Here is a 13,974-nt window from a genome sequence, read left to right as displayed (position 1 = left end):
GGGGTTATTGCAAAACAAGAATTAATTTTAAAATACCAAATAGAAACATGAAGGTGTGATCAAACTCATCTGCTTGTAGAACATAGTCCTCTTGGTTTCAAAAGAGGCTATTTGTTGATTTCATATCCCCCTTGATTCACGTCTTGCCGAAACATTTTTTCATAAACCAAGCCTAGAATGAACCCAATCCTTTAAGGTTGGCACAGGTTACTTCTGGTAACATAACAGTGAAGATTTGGCATTTCTTTGGGATGGGTGTGGTGTCTGACTAGTAACCTAAATGTAAATGTTAAACCTGAACCGCCGTTACTACAGAAAAACCTATGATACAATAGTATCTACATTTAATTTGACTCTCCAAAAATATCCCAATAGTTTTTTTTACAGCAAAGCTCTGTTCCAAATTAAAAAAATCCTTACCCACAGAATTACACATTTGTGCTTTGGAATACGTTTACTTAAAAGTAATCATGATCCCTCAATAATTCATATGATGAGTATCTTGGCTCTGCTATGACCTCTACCAGTTCTCCTCCTGCCCATTCTAGCTGTGCCATCCCAACTTTCCTTGACCAACTTGTACGATGCACTCTGTAAAACAAACAAACAAACAATCCCAAAACACCAAAGAGCTTGAAGACTAATGCTTAAAAATATACTCCACCATTTAAAGCTGTAACAGATAAATAGCACTATTAGCCAGCAAACTTCCTACATGACCGAAACTTTTCACCTCAAGATGAACTGCAAAAACAAGATACTTGTATCAAAGAAGGCTGATGTAGGTAAGATAATTACCCGATTTATCAAAGTATCTTAGCAAAATCCATGTTTCTGTTCAGTATTAAGGCAAGGCACAAGAATGACGTACTGGCAGTGTGAGGGGTATGCTGCAGATGTTCATTCTGAGAGAAGCTTAGGTGTCAGATCCTTCACAATTGAGAGAGCTCACGATTACAAGGGCTTTGCTATCAAACTGGCTTTGCCAGGCGATGCTGATTTCAGGAGCTCCGGTTTCCTGATCCTCACTCTTTATTTCCAGCCTTTAGGTGGGCCACTGCTCCCTTAATTGTTTTGCAAAACTGACTGACTAGGGGGGAAGCAAAGAAGGATGTTTGAAACTCAGAAGTTTTTGATCCAGTTCAGGTGGAAGTCCGGCAACAGAAAGAGCAGGCAACTAGCATACAGAGGGGACCAGGCAGCCACCAGTTTCACAGCTGAACATAAAGTTACATGTAATAGCCAAACAAATCACACATATCCCTAAGAAGTGGGGCGGGGGAGGGGCTGGGAAGAAGCATCTCGGAGGGGGAGGGAGAGGAAACAGTCCAGACCACCAATACCTAGTTTGAGTGAACAGATCTTCCTATTTAGGCTTTATCAAGACTTTGATACCAGGTATCTGACAGGCTTCCTTGTTGGTTCCTAGAAATCCACAGCTAATTCTGTTTACAGCTACATGTGGCACGATGAAATTTATCTTTTGAAGCAGCACAAAAATTCAGACCAAAAACTCCTAGTATTTCAGACTTAGCAAAGATGAGGAAGCAAATTTTCTCCTGGCAAGAACAAGATATTTGCAAACATCAAAAGTAGTTTTGTATTTTTATTAATATTTACAAAATATTGTAAATTCATAACATTTGTCCAGCTTGCACATATCAATGGTACAAAATGCCCCAGTTACATCAGTACTGAATTATAAAAGTTTCATTTTAAAATTACTGAAAAGAACACCTTATCCAGTATCTTTTCCCTCCAAGTAAATATACATATCAAATTAAAAAATATAAGTATTATATTTTCTTTGTGTTTCAAGACACAAGGGATCACAAAAACATCCATCTTTTTTAGATCCAGGGTAGAATTCTCGTAGTGAGCATTTTAATGCAACTACCAAGTATTGTTATTCTCAAATTAAGTATTCTCTAGAGTGAATAAAAAAAGATTTAAAAGTATGGGGAAACAGAAACAACTTCTGCAGACTATTAGGGTTAGGAGACGGGAAGCATAATAATGATCACAATTCATGCAGTTCTGTCACTGCTGAAATAAAATATTCCTCCTTGAGGATGTTCAAGTTAAGATCTGAACAGAACTGGTAGATAACTCTACGAGAAACATCTAATGACTGCTGCCATGATACTGGGAAAATTATCACTTTTCAGTTTCTATAAAATACACATTTTTCTAACACATTATTTGTTGTTTTGCAGTCAAGATTCACACACCAGTAGACAACAACCTCCCTCAACAAACAAATCAAAAGAAGGTTTTGGTACATTGCTAACAACATGATGTACTAAGTAGGGTTTTTTTTGTTGTTGTTTAATCCAGCATATATGATAATATTATACAGGAATCCTCATAGAAAAGAGGACAAAATTGAGGTTTCTGCCATGGACAAAAACTTTATAAAAACATGATACAATTAAAATACAAAATATATATAGTACATGTCAGATTAGTTAGTAGTGGTATTTGAGGTTTCTGGAGACTGAAGAAATTCATAAGGATCGTGAACCATGTCTTGCTGTTCTCCAACACTCAGATGAGAGGGGCTTCCTGTAGAACATGGGAAAAAAAAATCAAAACCTTTAGAAGTACAGAAAAATAATGGAGATATTTATGTATATAAACAGCATGGTTATTTCACATGTTCCTTTCAGACTTTTAAAGCAAGACAGATATTTAAATTATATTTAAACAGGAGATTTTGAAAAAGAAATTGTAAGATTCTTCAGTAATTTAGATCCTTTTTGAAAATGGCAATCATTATTCTATTACTCTGAGTTAAAAAATTATACAAAATGTAATTGAGTATCTTCGAACCAACGTCTCCTACCTTCTCAGAAATGGCTCCAAATTGTTAAGTGGTATGTTACCCTATCACCCTGTCTTATCACTGAAATTTTACAGTCGACAATGGAAGGCTATTGTAGAATCCCACCTGTTACTTGCTGCATACAACTATGACGAAGTAAAATAAACATTATATACTCCTTAGTATTTCTAAGAGCATACAATGCAAGCGCATTTAGGGATTTGCCAGTCAGTATTAATTTACTACACAATTACTTCAATCATGCCTCATCAAAAAATAAGTAACTACAATTAGTGTCCTTAATTCCACAGGTCAAAAGTATGTCTTCTTAGTTGCCTTTGCCATGCATATTTAAAATGTCACCCTGTAGTCAGAACACCGTTTTATCGGAGTAGTTTCATGCAAAGATTTATTTAAATTACAATGTAAGTTTTAACCAGTTTCAATTAGAGCAGAAGTACTGCAACTTCTGTGACGCAGGTAACTTTACCAAGATGATGTTGGTCTCTTTCAGAGGTATTGGAGAGGGAACTCAAATTGGATGACGGCCGGGATCCCACTCTGTCAGCCTGAGCTTCATGAAGGTCCTGCAGCAGCTTAGTTGTTTCATCCAGATGTAAGTGGTTATCGTCATGATCAAGCTCCTTCTTCACTTTCCCTAAGGGCAAAAACCAAACCCCATAATTAGAACATGCAGACTGACGCATGAATTGCCAAGTCACTATAAAAAAATTTCTAAAATAAATTAACACAAGTGTTGTCTATTACACAAACAACTTCCATCTTGCATTCTCCTTTGCACTTCTAAAAGGCAACAGCTGCAAATCTGTTTTCAGTATCAAGAAATACATGTTGAAATGCATTTGGCAATCCTGGAGGATGAAGGAGAGCACCATGGGATATGGCTGAAACTGAACTGACTCCCAGTATTTAAACAGCTATAAGAGCTTAATTTGTCTTTCTCATCTGTTAAACTCCAGACATGAACTAATGCATTTAGTTTGCAGCAAAGGAGAGGAAGTCAGTAGAAAGGTTACTTAAATATCTAACTTAAAAGACAGTTAAAATAGAACATGTAATTTATGGAGGTGAAGAAATCCCCACCACTGAAGGTGTGAAGAACAGTATGTTCTCCAGTTACATTGATTTTATAGTAAACCAAATAAAATTGTGAAATTGGAAAGAACTGGAAGTATGTGCCTACATACTCTGTTCTTTCATCTGAAGACTTAAAAAAGTTTCCCTCAACTTTAAACAGGAAAATAAACTCTTTCCTCTTCTCTTTGGGCTGTCTTCAACGCAGACCCTGCTAACTTTGCAAGAATTGTAAGAAATAACGCCATAAACTCTCTGGAAGCTAAGTAACCTAGAAGTTTGATTATTTACAGAAAGATCAAAGAAGAAAAATATAAGCAGTTTTCAGTGGAGCAAGAAATTCATAGTAAGATTGATATGTCTAAACATTATCTATAAAACAGGTATTTATTCATTTTTTTACTGAACTGCAATAAAATTACTGTGTGACAGCATAATCAGAGCTTACAAATTGCTTTTCAAAGAATACTGCACCTATGGGAGAAATCTGTAGAAATCTTTTTTTTCTTTAAGCTTTCAATTACCTTGGTTGTTTTATAACATATAATTCAGAATGTGAAAGATACCAAACAAAGTATCTTAAACCATAAGCAGTATTTTTTTTTTTGTGATGACATTTTTGAAGACATCTGACCAGCTCAGCAGCCTGCAGAAATGGGAACGTTACTTCTTGTAGTATTTAAAGAAGGATACCTATCAAAGACATGTATTTGAAACAACATCCTAATACTTTTAATACAACTGCCTTATTTGAAGCTGAAGTCTTTCCAACACCTGAAGTTTCTTCTGATTTTTGTTTTGGGACATTCCAAGTGGTGATATGATTGAGCTTCACATACTTACCTACTTCCCAAGTTATTTTAAAAGACAGCATATGAAGCAATAACATTTCTGAGCCAAAGCTCCACGCTGATTCTTAAAATTTATGTTACTATGAACACACAGAAAACAAGCAAAGCTACCAAAATTGTGAGGTACAAATACTTTGGTTTCTTCAGTGGCACAGGAAAAGTTAGCTTGGCTAGCACATGGATGCCTCAAAGGAAAAACAGACGAAGGTTTCATTTATCTTGTACCAGCCCTAGACTTTTACCTACGTCAAATGTAGACTTATTACTACTTTTTGAACATTTTTATTCTTAGCAAATCCAGCTGTTATTTTGCCTAAATGGTACAACTAAACCATAACTGTATATTTAATTACTTACCTAACGAACTTAACATAGAAATATCAAGAGATACATCTGAATATGGTTTCATAGAGAGAAAGTCCAAGTCAGAAGTGTTACTGTCTCCAGCAGATTCTCCAACCTATTAAAATACAAGAAACAGAAAGACTAGCAATAGTTACAAGCTGTTATACAAACTTTTTAATGTTTAAGGTAAACGCATGAATCGCACTTTCATGAATTAACCTAACCAGTCACCTTCTAGAGAAATACAAACGTTTCCACAAAACATAAGGAATATTTATAAAACTATAAGTTTTATTAGTTGCTATAATGTAATCCATATAAATTTTATGTGAATTGCCATGGAATACAGTGCATATCTTTTGTTGTCACAAATAATTTGCAAGACAAAACCTGTACCACTTAAAGAAACATTTGATTAGTAGCTGTGAAAGCGTAAGATATGCATTATTTACCCGTACTTTCTAACAGTCATTTTCAATGGATGTGGTACAACTGATAACTACTACTGTTTTTTTCCACTTACAGCAGGTCGAACCTCAAATACTCATCAGCAGATCAAGTATCTTTCAGATTCCTAAGTGGTCTGTCTGCCTCTGAGATTTAGTTATGCATGCTAAATTAAACTAGAGAATACAAAACAACAGGAAAAACAAAGCCACTAACTAAAATAGACTGTCAGAAAATCCATTTTAAGTACCTAAAGCTTATTCTAGATATTGTAATTTTAATCTTCTACCTCATAGCATGCACATCCTTGCACTAAAACAAAATGAATGATGAATGTCTCTTTTTTTAACCACACAAACCATTTTACCATAATCTGTTTGGAAGAATCCGGACAGGTATTGCGCAACTTGTGTTCTTCTTTTATGAGAACTGGCAGAACCTAAAGAACCAAATCGTATTTTAGATCTTAGCATTTCATAGCTTATACTTATGTTTCCTAAGAATACTCTTAGTTTGTATAATTTACTGGTTTACCATGATTGGATCCTAGGCCACCACAGAACACTATCATGTTTTGTGATGTTTGCATAAAACCTTGGGGGGGAGGGGGGGGGAAGAAAAAAAAAAAAGACCAGCTCTCCTTTAATGGGTCACCATATACATTCATGTAAATAATTTAGAACTAACCAGGACAGCCTGTTAGAACAGCCTTTTTAGGACTAACCTAACAGCCTCTTCTTTATCACATACTCCACTCCACTTATCAATCTTTACTGTACTATTATACAGAACAGATGCACATTAAATAAAATTAGGAATTTGAATGTTGGAAGCCAAGAGAACATCACTTTCTCTACTTTAAATACCAAGACACTTTTCCCAGTAAAAAAAACCCTAAAACAACAGTCTGAGTATCAGCATAACTTACTTTAACTTCATCCAGTGGTTTTACTGGGATGTTTCGCCTCTGGAATGAAAGAATACTAACAATTACTTTTATTCAACATAAGGGAAAGACCTCTCTCTTGTACAATTTCAAGTATATTCAAACTTCACACAAAATGAGGCTAGAGACAGCTAACTTTTTCACATATCTGTAATGCAATTACAATGTAACCATTATTGTTCTGAAATATTTTAGTATTATGCATTAACTAATCTTTGAGTCCCCTTACACTATTTCTTTTGCCCACAAACTTTATATTCAAGTGCAGTATCTTAGTCATTACTTCAGTAACTTCTGATTCCAAATCATTTAAGGTTGCACTTTCAGAGATATTCATTCTTACTCAAATGTAGCAGCACAAAATACTCAAGCATAAAACACCATGGCACATCATTACTGAAACACATTTAATTGCACAAAGTCTGTACATATCCACATATGTCACAACTGAACAGCATTTCTAAGTGTAAATAGCCATTGACCATTTGAAAGGTATTCAGAAATTCTCATTTGGAACAATATTCATAGAACAAGGTGGCAAAAAGGGAAAGGCACATGTTTTATTTTAAAGCTAAGTTAATATGTTGTATACACACATTTCTAGATGTAGAAGAATATTCACAATATTGTTTTTGAACTTCTGAATTTTTTTTGAACTAATCCTTTACATTTCTTCCTGTTTCCTATACAAACTTTTTCCAGTCGGGACTGGAAAAAAATACCCAAAAAATTCTGAAGGATCCTCTGTATTTTTCATTCTATTGTGTCCTTTTCCCCAAACATCACCCACCCTATTCTAAGTCTGCAGAGATTTAGCATAATCTCATTTCTACCACGTCAGGAAGTCTGAGTACCTTCCAGTCTCCCCCCCGCCTCCCTTTCTTTATTCTTGAATCATTCAGAATGTCATAATTTTAAACAGCAGACAATTATTTCAAACTAAGAGTGGTTTTCAGAGTGAAGATAACATGAAACAAGATTTTGCAGTTTCTGGTAGTCTATTTTGTCTTGGGAATGCAAACATTCCCACTACAATTATACACACTTCTGAGAAAAATCTCTTCTCCAGTCTTAGTATGAATCTCCTAGGTAAAGTGCTTTTAGAAATAAGTTGGAAGTTTTTCCTTCAGACATACTACATGAATTTAAAAGCTAACACTGATGGGTAATACATACCTGTACAGCGATATTAATCTGTTCTCCAACATTATTTCAACATTGTAAATAATCAAGCCTTCCACAAGGAATATATTTTGCATTTAAATTAAGAAAAAAAAAAGTCCTTAACAAAATCATTGCAACATAACTCAGAAGCAGATACATAAGTCATGACATTGAGTGACAGGGCTGCCCAAACACTATTCAGTTGATTGGTCCCTTCTCCCCCCTGCTACGTTGCACACCCCCCTCTTCCTTTCTGCAGTAACATAGTGAACCACATTGGAGAATTGATCTAGCTGGAGAAAAGAAAAAGATTACTTCTCTGCTGATTAATTCAGTTTCTAATTTGGTTCACTGCATGGCTGCATGAACAGCTAAGCCTGCACTGCTTAAACTGACAGCGGAAAACAAAGCATCTCATGCAATATTAAAAAACAGAAACAGGTCCATTCTTGTTTTGATGAACTTGTGACATTTCTGTGTATCAAGGACACACCTGCTTTAGTTGATAAATAGTTTTGGAATGATCTCCACTAGTGATCTGGTCCAGAAGATCATCTACTATTTTCTTGCTGTAATTTCCAGCATCCTTCACAAATTCTTGTAAGCTAGTAGGAATGGAGATACAAGCATTACAGAAAATGTTTACTTTCATTAAAAATATTTCAACTTATAATATGGTTTTCCCCAACTATGCTGCATTACACCTACATTTTCCTTGTTCTTTTACCCTTTTATGCTTCTTCAGAAAAGCAACTAAGGCCTTCAAGATAGGGGGTTTTTTCCTTTTTTTTTTAAATGGAAGTAAATGTATGTGCAAACTTGTTTTTCACAACTACCAGAAAATTTTCACTTGAACTATCATTGGCAGCGGGTTAAAAAAACCACAAAGAAAAGAAAAAAGCTTGTGATTAATTCTTTCCCTCCAAGATTAACAATGTAATGAAAAGTGGCATTTTCCTTTTCAAGTAGCTCTAACTGTTTTGAAACTCCTTGAAAAATATCACTGTTTTTAAGTCACTGAAATCTAAAACTTGCATATCTAAACTGCTGGGTTTAAAGCAAAATGCTAAATCTTTAGCAACCGATAATATCCTGTGGTCAAAGACCCTAACAACAAGATCCATAACAGCCTTGCGATAAAATAGGGAAACTTAAAAGTGCAAATGGAAAACAAACAAACGAACAAACCAACAGACCCAAAACAAAAAAAAAAAACCACCCCACCAACCATGATGAAAGCTAGCTTCAATTTTTATAGCGAGTTATTTTTAAAATGTTTTAGAAAAAAATATCAGGATTTGGAGGTTCCTAGTTGACATTTAATCCAAATTGCTTTTCATAAAATTGCTATGAGAAGTTAGGCCTCCTAATAAGGAAGCACTTACCTTAAGGCACACTGTATCCCAGTTTCATCACCATATGCTGAGTACAGGAGTTCCATTTCATCTGATTTCAAATCATGAAATATAGAGTTGTTTTGCATGGAAGGTGCTGTACTAGCACTTGTAAGAAAGGTTACTAGACAGGTAGAAGAAAGAGATGACAAATGATTAACACAAGTGTAAAAGATTACTTGGGGGGACAAAAAAAGAAAAAAAAGATTTTGTTTTCTGAAACAGATAACAGCAAGTGCAGTGTGGTTTTTTCCTCCAGTTGAAATCATGAGCAATATCTCAAGGACAATTCCAGACTCTAGAATCAGTGCAACTATTTTAACCATATAAATAAACATACTTATACTACTGGAAAATAAAGAATTAAGTTAACCAACCCCCCTTTTCCCCCCCCCCCCCCCCAAAAAAAAAAATTCATCCCCCTGCCCCCTTTTATATTTCTGCTTTTTGCATGTGTCTACTTCACTGTTGTTTGCCAGTCAGTTTCTGGAGAACAGATTAGAAACGATTAAAAATGTCAATAATACTACTAAAAAAAAAAAAAAACCCACAGTTCGTGAAATCCTTGTCATATGATACAAAAATGCAAATGACCAAAATGTTTTTTTTCTCAACTCTAAGCACAGTTGCTCAGGAAAAATTATCTCCTCCAGAGAAAATGGAGTACCATTATTGGAAAGCTTCTAGTGTGGCTGTAACACTAAGGCAAAACATTAATCCGTTAACTCCTAATTAAGTTATGTTTAATAGGCAGAAAAGTCAATTTAATTAAAACTGCATTCGGCTGTAAATGGAATAATTATGTATTATAGAAATAACCAAGTGAGCTTTCATTTGGAGACAGGTATAATCTGAAATTATTTTACATTAAGAAATTGCTCAAACATTTAATTAACACAAAGTTAAAACACGTTCTTTGGCATTTACCTTTATTTCTTCGTTCATCTTTAAAGCCCAGTGTAGTGAAGCCGGGTAATAATTTGCTTGACAGTGAACTCAGATCCACTGGGTGAGTCTCTTCCTCTAATCATTTGATTTAAAAGAAGATAATTTTTAGAAAAGCATTTCATGTTTAAAATTTATGATAAATATTTAATTTTGCTATTTTAAAAAGCTGCAGTTACCATAAAGGCTAGATGTCTTTTAATCGGTACATTTTTATTAAGGATAGGTAGTGTAATTCAGGTTCTCCATTTAAGTTTCAAATACATGCTGTAAATATGTTTCCATCTCTTATGCACAAGATCTATGGCTTACTTAGTTATTCCACTTTTAAAGTATACAGCAGCACCTGAAATTCTTTTACTAGCTGATTCACAAACATTCAAGATCCAGATATTATGAAGCGATAAAAGCAATTTCTTATGTTGACTAAGTGGTAGTTTGTCTATAGAAACCCAGACACGACGAAAAGAACCCTGTTAAGATAATTACCATTATGGCTATAGCAATATTTCTTTCTTCTAAAGTTCTGAGAACTGCTTAATTAAAATGGCTCAAAATAATTTGGAATATGCTTTTAAACTCAAAAAAAGAATCCCAAGAACATTTAGGACACTTGCAGTTATTCTACATCTCTCTGGCTGTTATGGAATCTAATGGTAATTATGCTCAATTACTGAACAACAGAAAGCAAGTTTATCCCTAGAACCTTACTAGGATTAAAAAAATAAACTACAACAAAAATTCAGATTATACTATTAGCTGTAAATTCAGTGTAACTAGTATTAACTATAGAAAAAATCAAAAAAGATTCTGGAGCACAGAAACATCAGGAAGCAGGACAGTACAGCACACAGTGAAAGCTTGCTCTGCTCCCATTACCATCACTGTCTAAATTTTCAGTGGCATGATTTCAGAGGTATTAAATCACATTCATTTCATTATTTAATTTTTTCGGAAATAGGTAAGGGCATGATGGCAGCCAAAATGCTCAATTTCATTCCAGAAAAATTTACTACCAAATGAAAAGGAATTTAGACAGTAAGAGTTACAGGCTTGTATCTCCCAATCAAAAAATCAACAGAAATGTGACTAGTCAAAAGGGTTCATGCATTCATCAATGCAACAATAGGCAAGCTGTGAACAAATTCCAGTCTCAAAAGGTGCAGAGAAGGAAGTGCTAAATCAACATGACATAGAGCAGCATAAAGACTATGACATTTTGTTCATTACAGACTTTCAAAATTTCTGCATTTTGAGCTTGAAACTAAAACAAGTGGAAAGCATTAAGACAATATAAATAATGTACAGTAGTAACACAAACAAAAACCCACAGAAAAGATCAAGGAACTAAAGAAAAGCAATTAAGCAAAACCTAATTAACTTAAAACTGAAATTTAGCTAATAATTTAAATTAGGAAATTAAAAAAAGATAAAAGATTATTCTGAATTTGCATCTGTGCACTGCACATTTACATAGGATTACAGCACTTTCATTCACCTTTTGTCTATTAGATTTTAACACTACAGGGTACTTGGAGCAAAAGCCTGTCTTCCAAGTTCTCTATAAAGTTGTAGCAATGCGTAAGTGCTTATAAATAGATGTTATTTTACCTTCTTACTGTTAGCATCAGTAAAACAGAGCATCTGAAGAGTGAAAATTTGAAAGGCAAAGAGAAACATCTTATATTGGAGATACTAAATATAGCCGTTGGGGAAAATGATTTGGGGAACATATATGTATTTTTTAAAAACTCATCTATACTAGAGAGGATCTGCATGTACAGTTAACACTTCAAAATCCACTAGAACATTCAATATTAGAAATGTTTGCTTGAAAGTTTATGCCATTTACCTTCTGCTTCTGGATCAGATGAATTTACTACACTAAATAAAAGAGTTCCATCTCCATTTTTTTTCAGATAACCAATCTGTAAATAAAACCACAAAGATATAGACGCAATCATTCAAAACCGTCCAAACTCAAGGAAGGAGTTGCTTACTTACACAGAAAACTATAAAAAGCATTTTTAGCTGTATTCAGATCCTGCACCCTGGTATTCCCTTTTTAATACAGACAATCTTGGGTCACAACTATTTATCACTGCCTAGCAAATGCTTCAGAAGATTTAGGAGTAAAAGTTCGTATATCATATATACAACTCCTTATTCATCTTCCTAAATCACATCTAAAGTTTGCATCCAAGACAAAGACAATTCCATTATAATCAGTATGGAGCCAGGCTTTCTGACTGCCAACCCTTAAACACACTTTCTTTTTAGAAGCAGAACTGTAACTCCTATCCACAATCTACCTCACTGTTTATTTTCAAATCTAGACTGAACTGCTTGTTTTCATATCTCACCCACAACTTTCTGTAATTAGAAGTACTTTTATAAACACACTATCAAATTCTTAAAGAGGAAGAAGTGCTGTGACAGACCTATCAGAGCACACAAACACAACACTAAAAAGACAGCCAGAGATGTGAAAGACAATAGAACACATGGGGTCTGTAAAGATAGGTAAAGATAGAGCCAGAACTGATGCAACAAATGAAGCTGATGTCAGAAACTGACTACACATGAATTGTGCAAAAAAGACTAACTTCTCAGTAAAGACAGAAAATGAAAACTATGCTCTCCCTAAAGAAATATTAGTAAATACTTCCAAGTAAATTTAACAATAAAACTCTCCCCTATTTTGGTATTTTTTCCCTCCCTCTTAAAAAGTTTAAAATTCTCTCCATACATAAGGCCAAAGCTAATTTGGCATTTGATAAAAATAGAGGTGACAAATGCTGTAAAGAGAATGAACAGGAACAATACCTTCAAGCAATGGCAAAAGTTAACAATAGCTGAACTCTAAGAACATGTCAGTGTTACCTAGATTCAGTGGGATCTGCAGTGGGTTGTCTAGCTGATTAACAGCCTAGACAATTAAAAGCTGCACACCTAGAACACCTCTTTCTTGAACACTGCAAAACTGACTGCATCAGCATGAAAGACCTTTTCAGTAAAGCTAGCAATTAGCAGAAGATTGGTATTGCTTTAAAGGGTTTTTAAAAAGCCACTCCTACTTTGGAGGTTTCAAATAGCCTTCAATCCTACCAAGTCTAATTATCCAAAGAAACAGAAATACACTGAAGAAGCTAAACCTTCTCCCACTGTTCTTTGAGGCTTTACTTCCTAATCCAGTTGAGCCTAAGGTGACTGCATAACAAGGGCCATTGTCCAAGAAATAGACATTTAAGTTTGAAGACACAACTGCTACCACTAATGCTTCAAAGCAAATGTTTCTTGTGCAATAGTTGTTAAAAAAATAGGTGGAAAATGCAGGATGTAGCAACATCCTGATTCTTTTTTCGATTGCAGTGGTCACTACAGTATGTGACAGAATGACAAATGAGGACAAAGTATAATGGTGGTAATAAGACTCCACACGATGCAAGGGAAACAGAGTAAACATATCTCAACACAGATCTGTAGCGAATGCCTGTAGCATTCACTCCAACTCTAGCATGAAGTAATGAAGGAATCCACCATTATTACATAGCTGAGAAAAACACAACCCATAAACAGATAGTGCTGAGAAAACTGCACTGACAGTATCACTGAGCTTTTCCTTCTAACTCTTGGAACACCACAAAAACCAAACGCATAGAACAGTATCAGAATCACGTTCAAGATGATCAAACCTGGGGTTAGCACTGTCCAGAATTCCAACATGGACAAACTACTGCTATCTTCTCCTAGTCACTGAAGGATGTCTGTATTTTGTACTCACACAAGACTGTGCTATAGCTGACAGCTACTACTTGTAGGTACAAAACTACAAGAGGTTCTGGACTTCTCATTGAAAACAGTAATTTAACACTTAAAAATTACTGAATTCCTGGGGGGGGGGGCAGAATCCTAATAAACCTTCAGCCCATGCCAAAGTTTGCTTTTTCTGAGGGTGCAGCA

At 34.9% G+C, this 13,974-nt stretch overlaps 1 protein-coding gene across 1 annotated transcript in view; it reads right to left on the bottom strand.

Moving 5' to 3' along the window:
• Nucleotides 1-1,593: 1,593 nt before the first annotated feature.
• The window catches only part of BRD9 (bromodomain containing 9), a 24,769-nt gene continuing 12,388 nt past the window's right edge, over nt 1,594-13,974 (bottom strand). The window contains 9 exon segments of the mRNA XM_009324486.1: nt 1,594-2,565; nt 3,315-3,482; nt 5,128-5,230; nt 5,930-6,001; nt 6,491-6,529; nt 8,166-8,277; nt 9,058-9,190; nt 9,994-10,089; nt 11,864-11,939. Of these exon segments, the coding sequence (XP_009322761.1) occupies nt 2,465-2,565; nt 3,315-3,482; nt 5,128-5,230; nt 5,930-6,001; nt 6,491-6,529; nt 8,166-8,277; nt 9,058-9,190; nt 9,994-10,089; nt 11,864-11,939 (900 nt within the window). The 3' untranslated portion in view covers nt 1,594-2,464.

The sequence above is a fragment of the Pygoscelis adeliae genome, unplaced genomic scaffold, assembly GCF_000699105.1.
Source record: "Pygoscelis adeliae isolate BGI_AS28 unplaced genomic scaffold, ASM69910v1 Scaffold95, whole genome shotgun sequence".
NCBI lineage: Eukaryota > Metazoa > Chordata > Aves > Sphenisciformes > Spheniscidae > Pygoscelis > Pygoscelis adeliae.
Note: the sequence above shows the minus strand (reverse complement) of the source record. Positions and strands in the feature narration are given on the sequence as shown.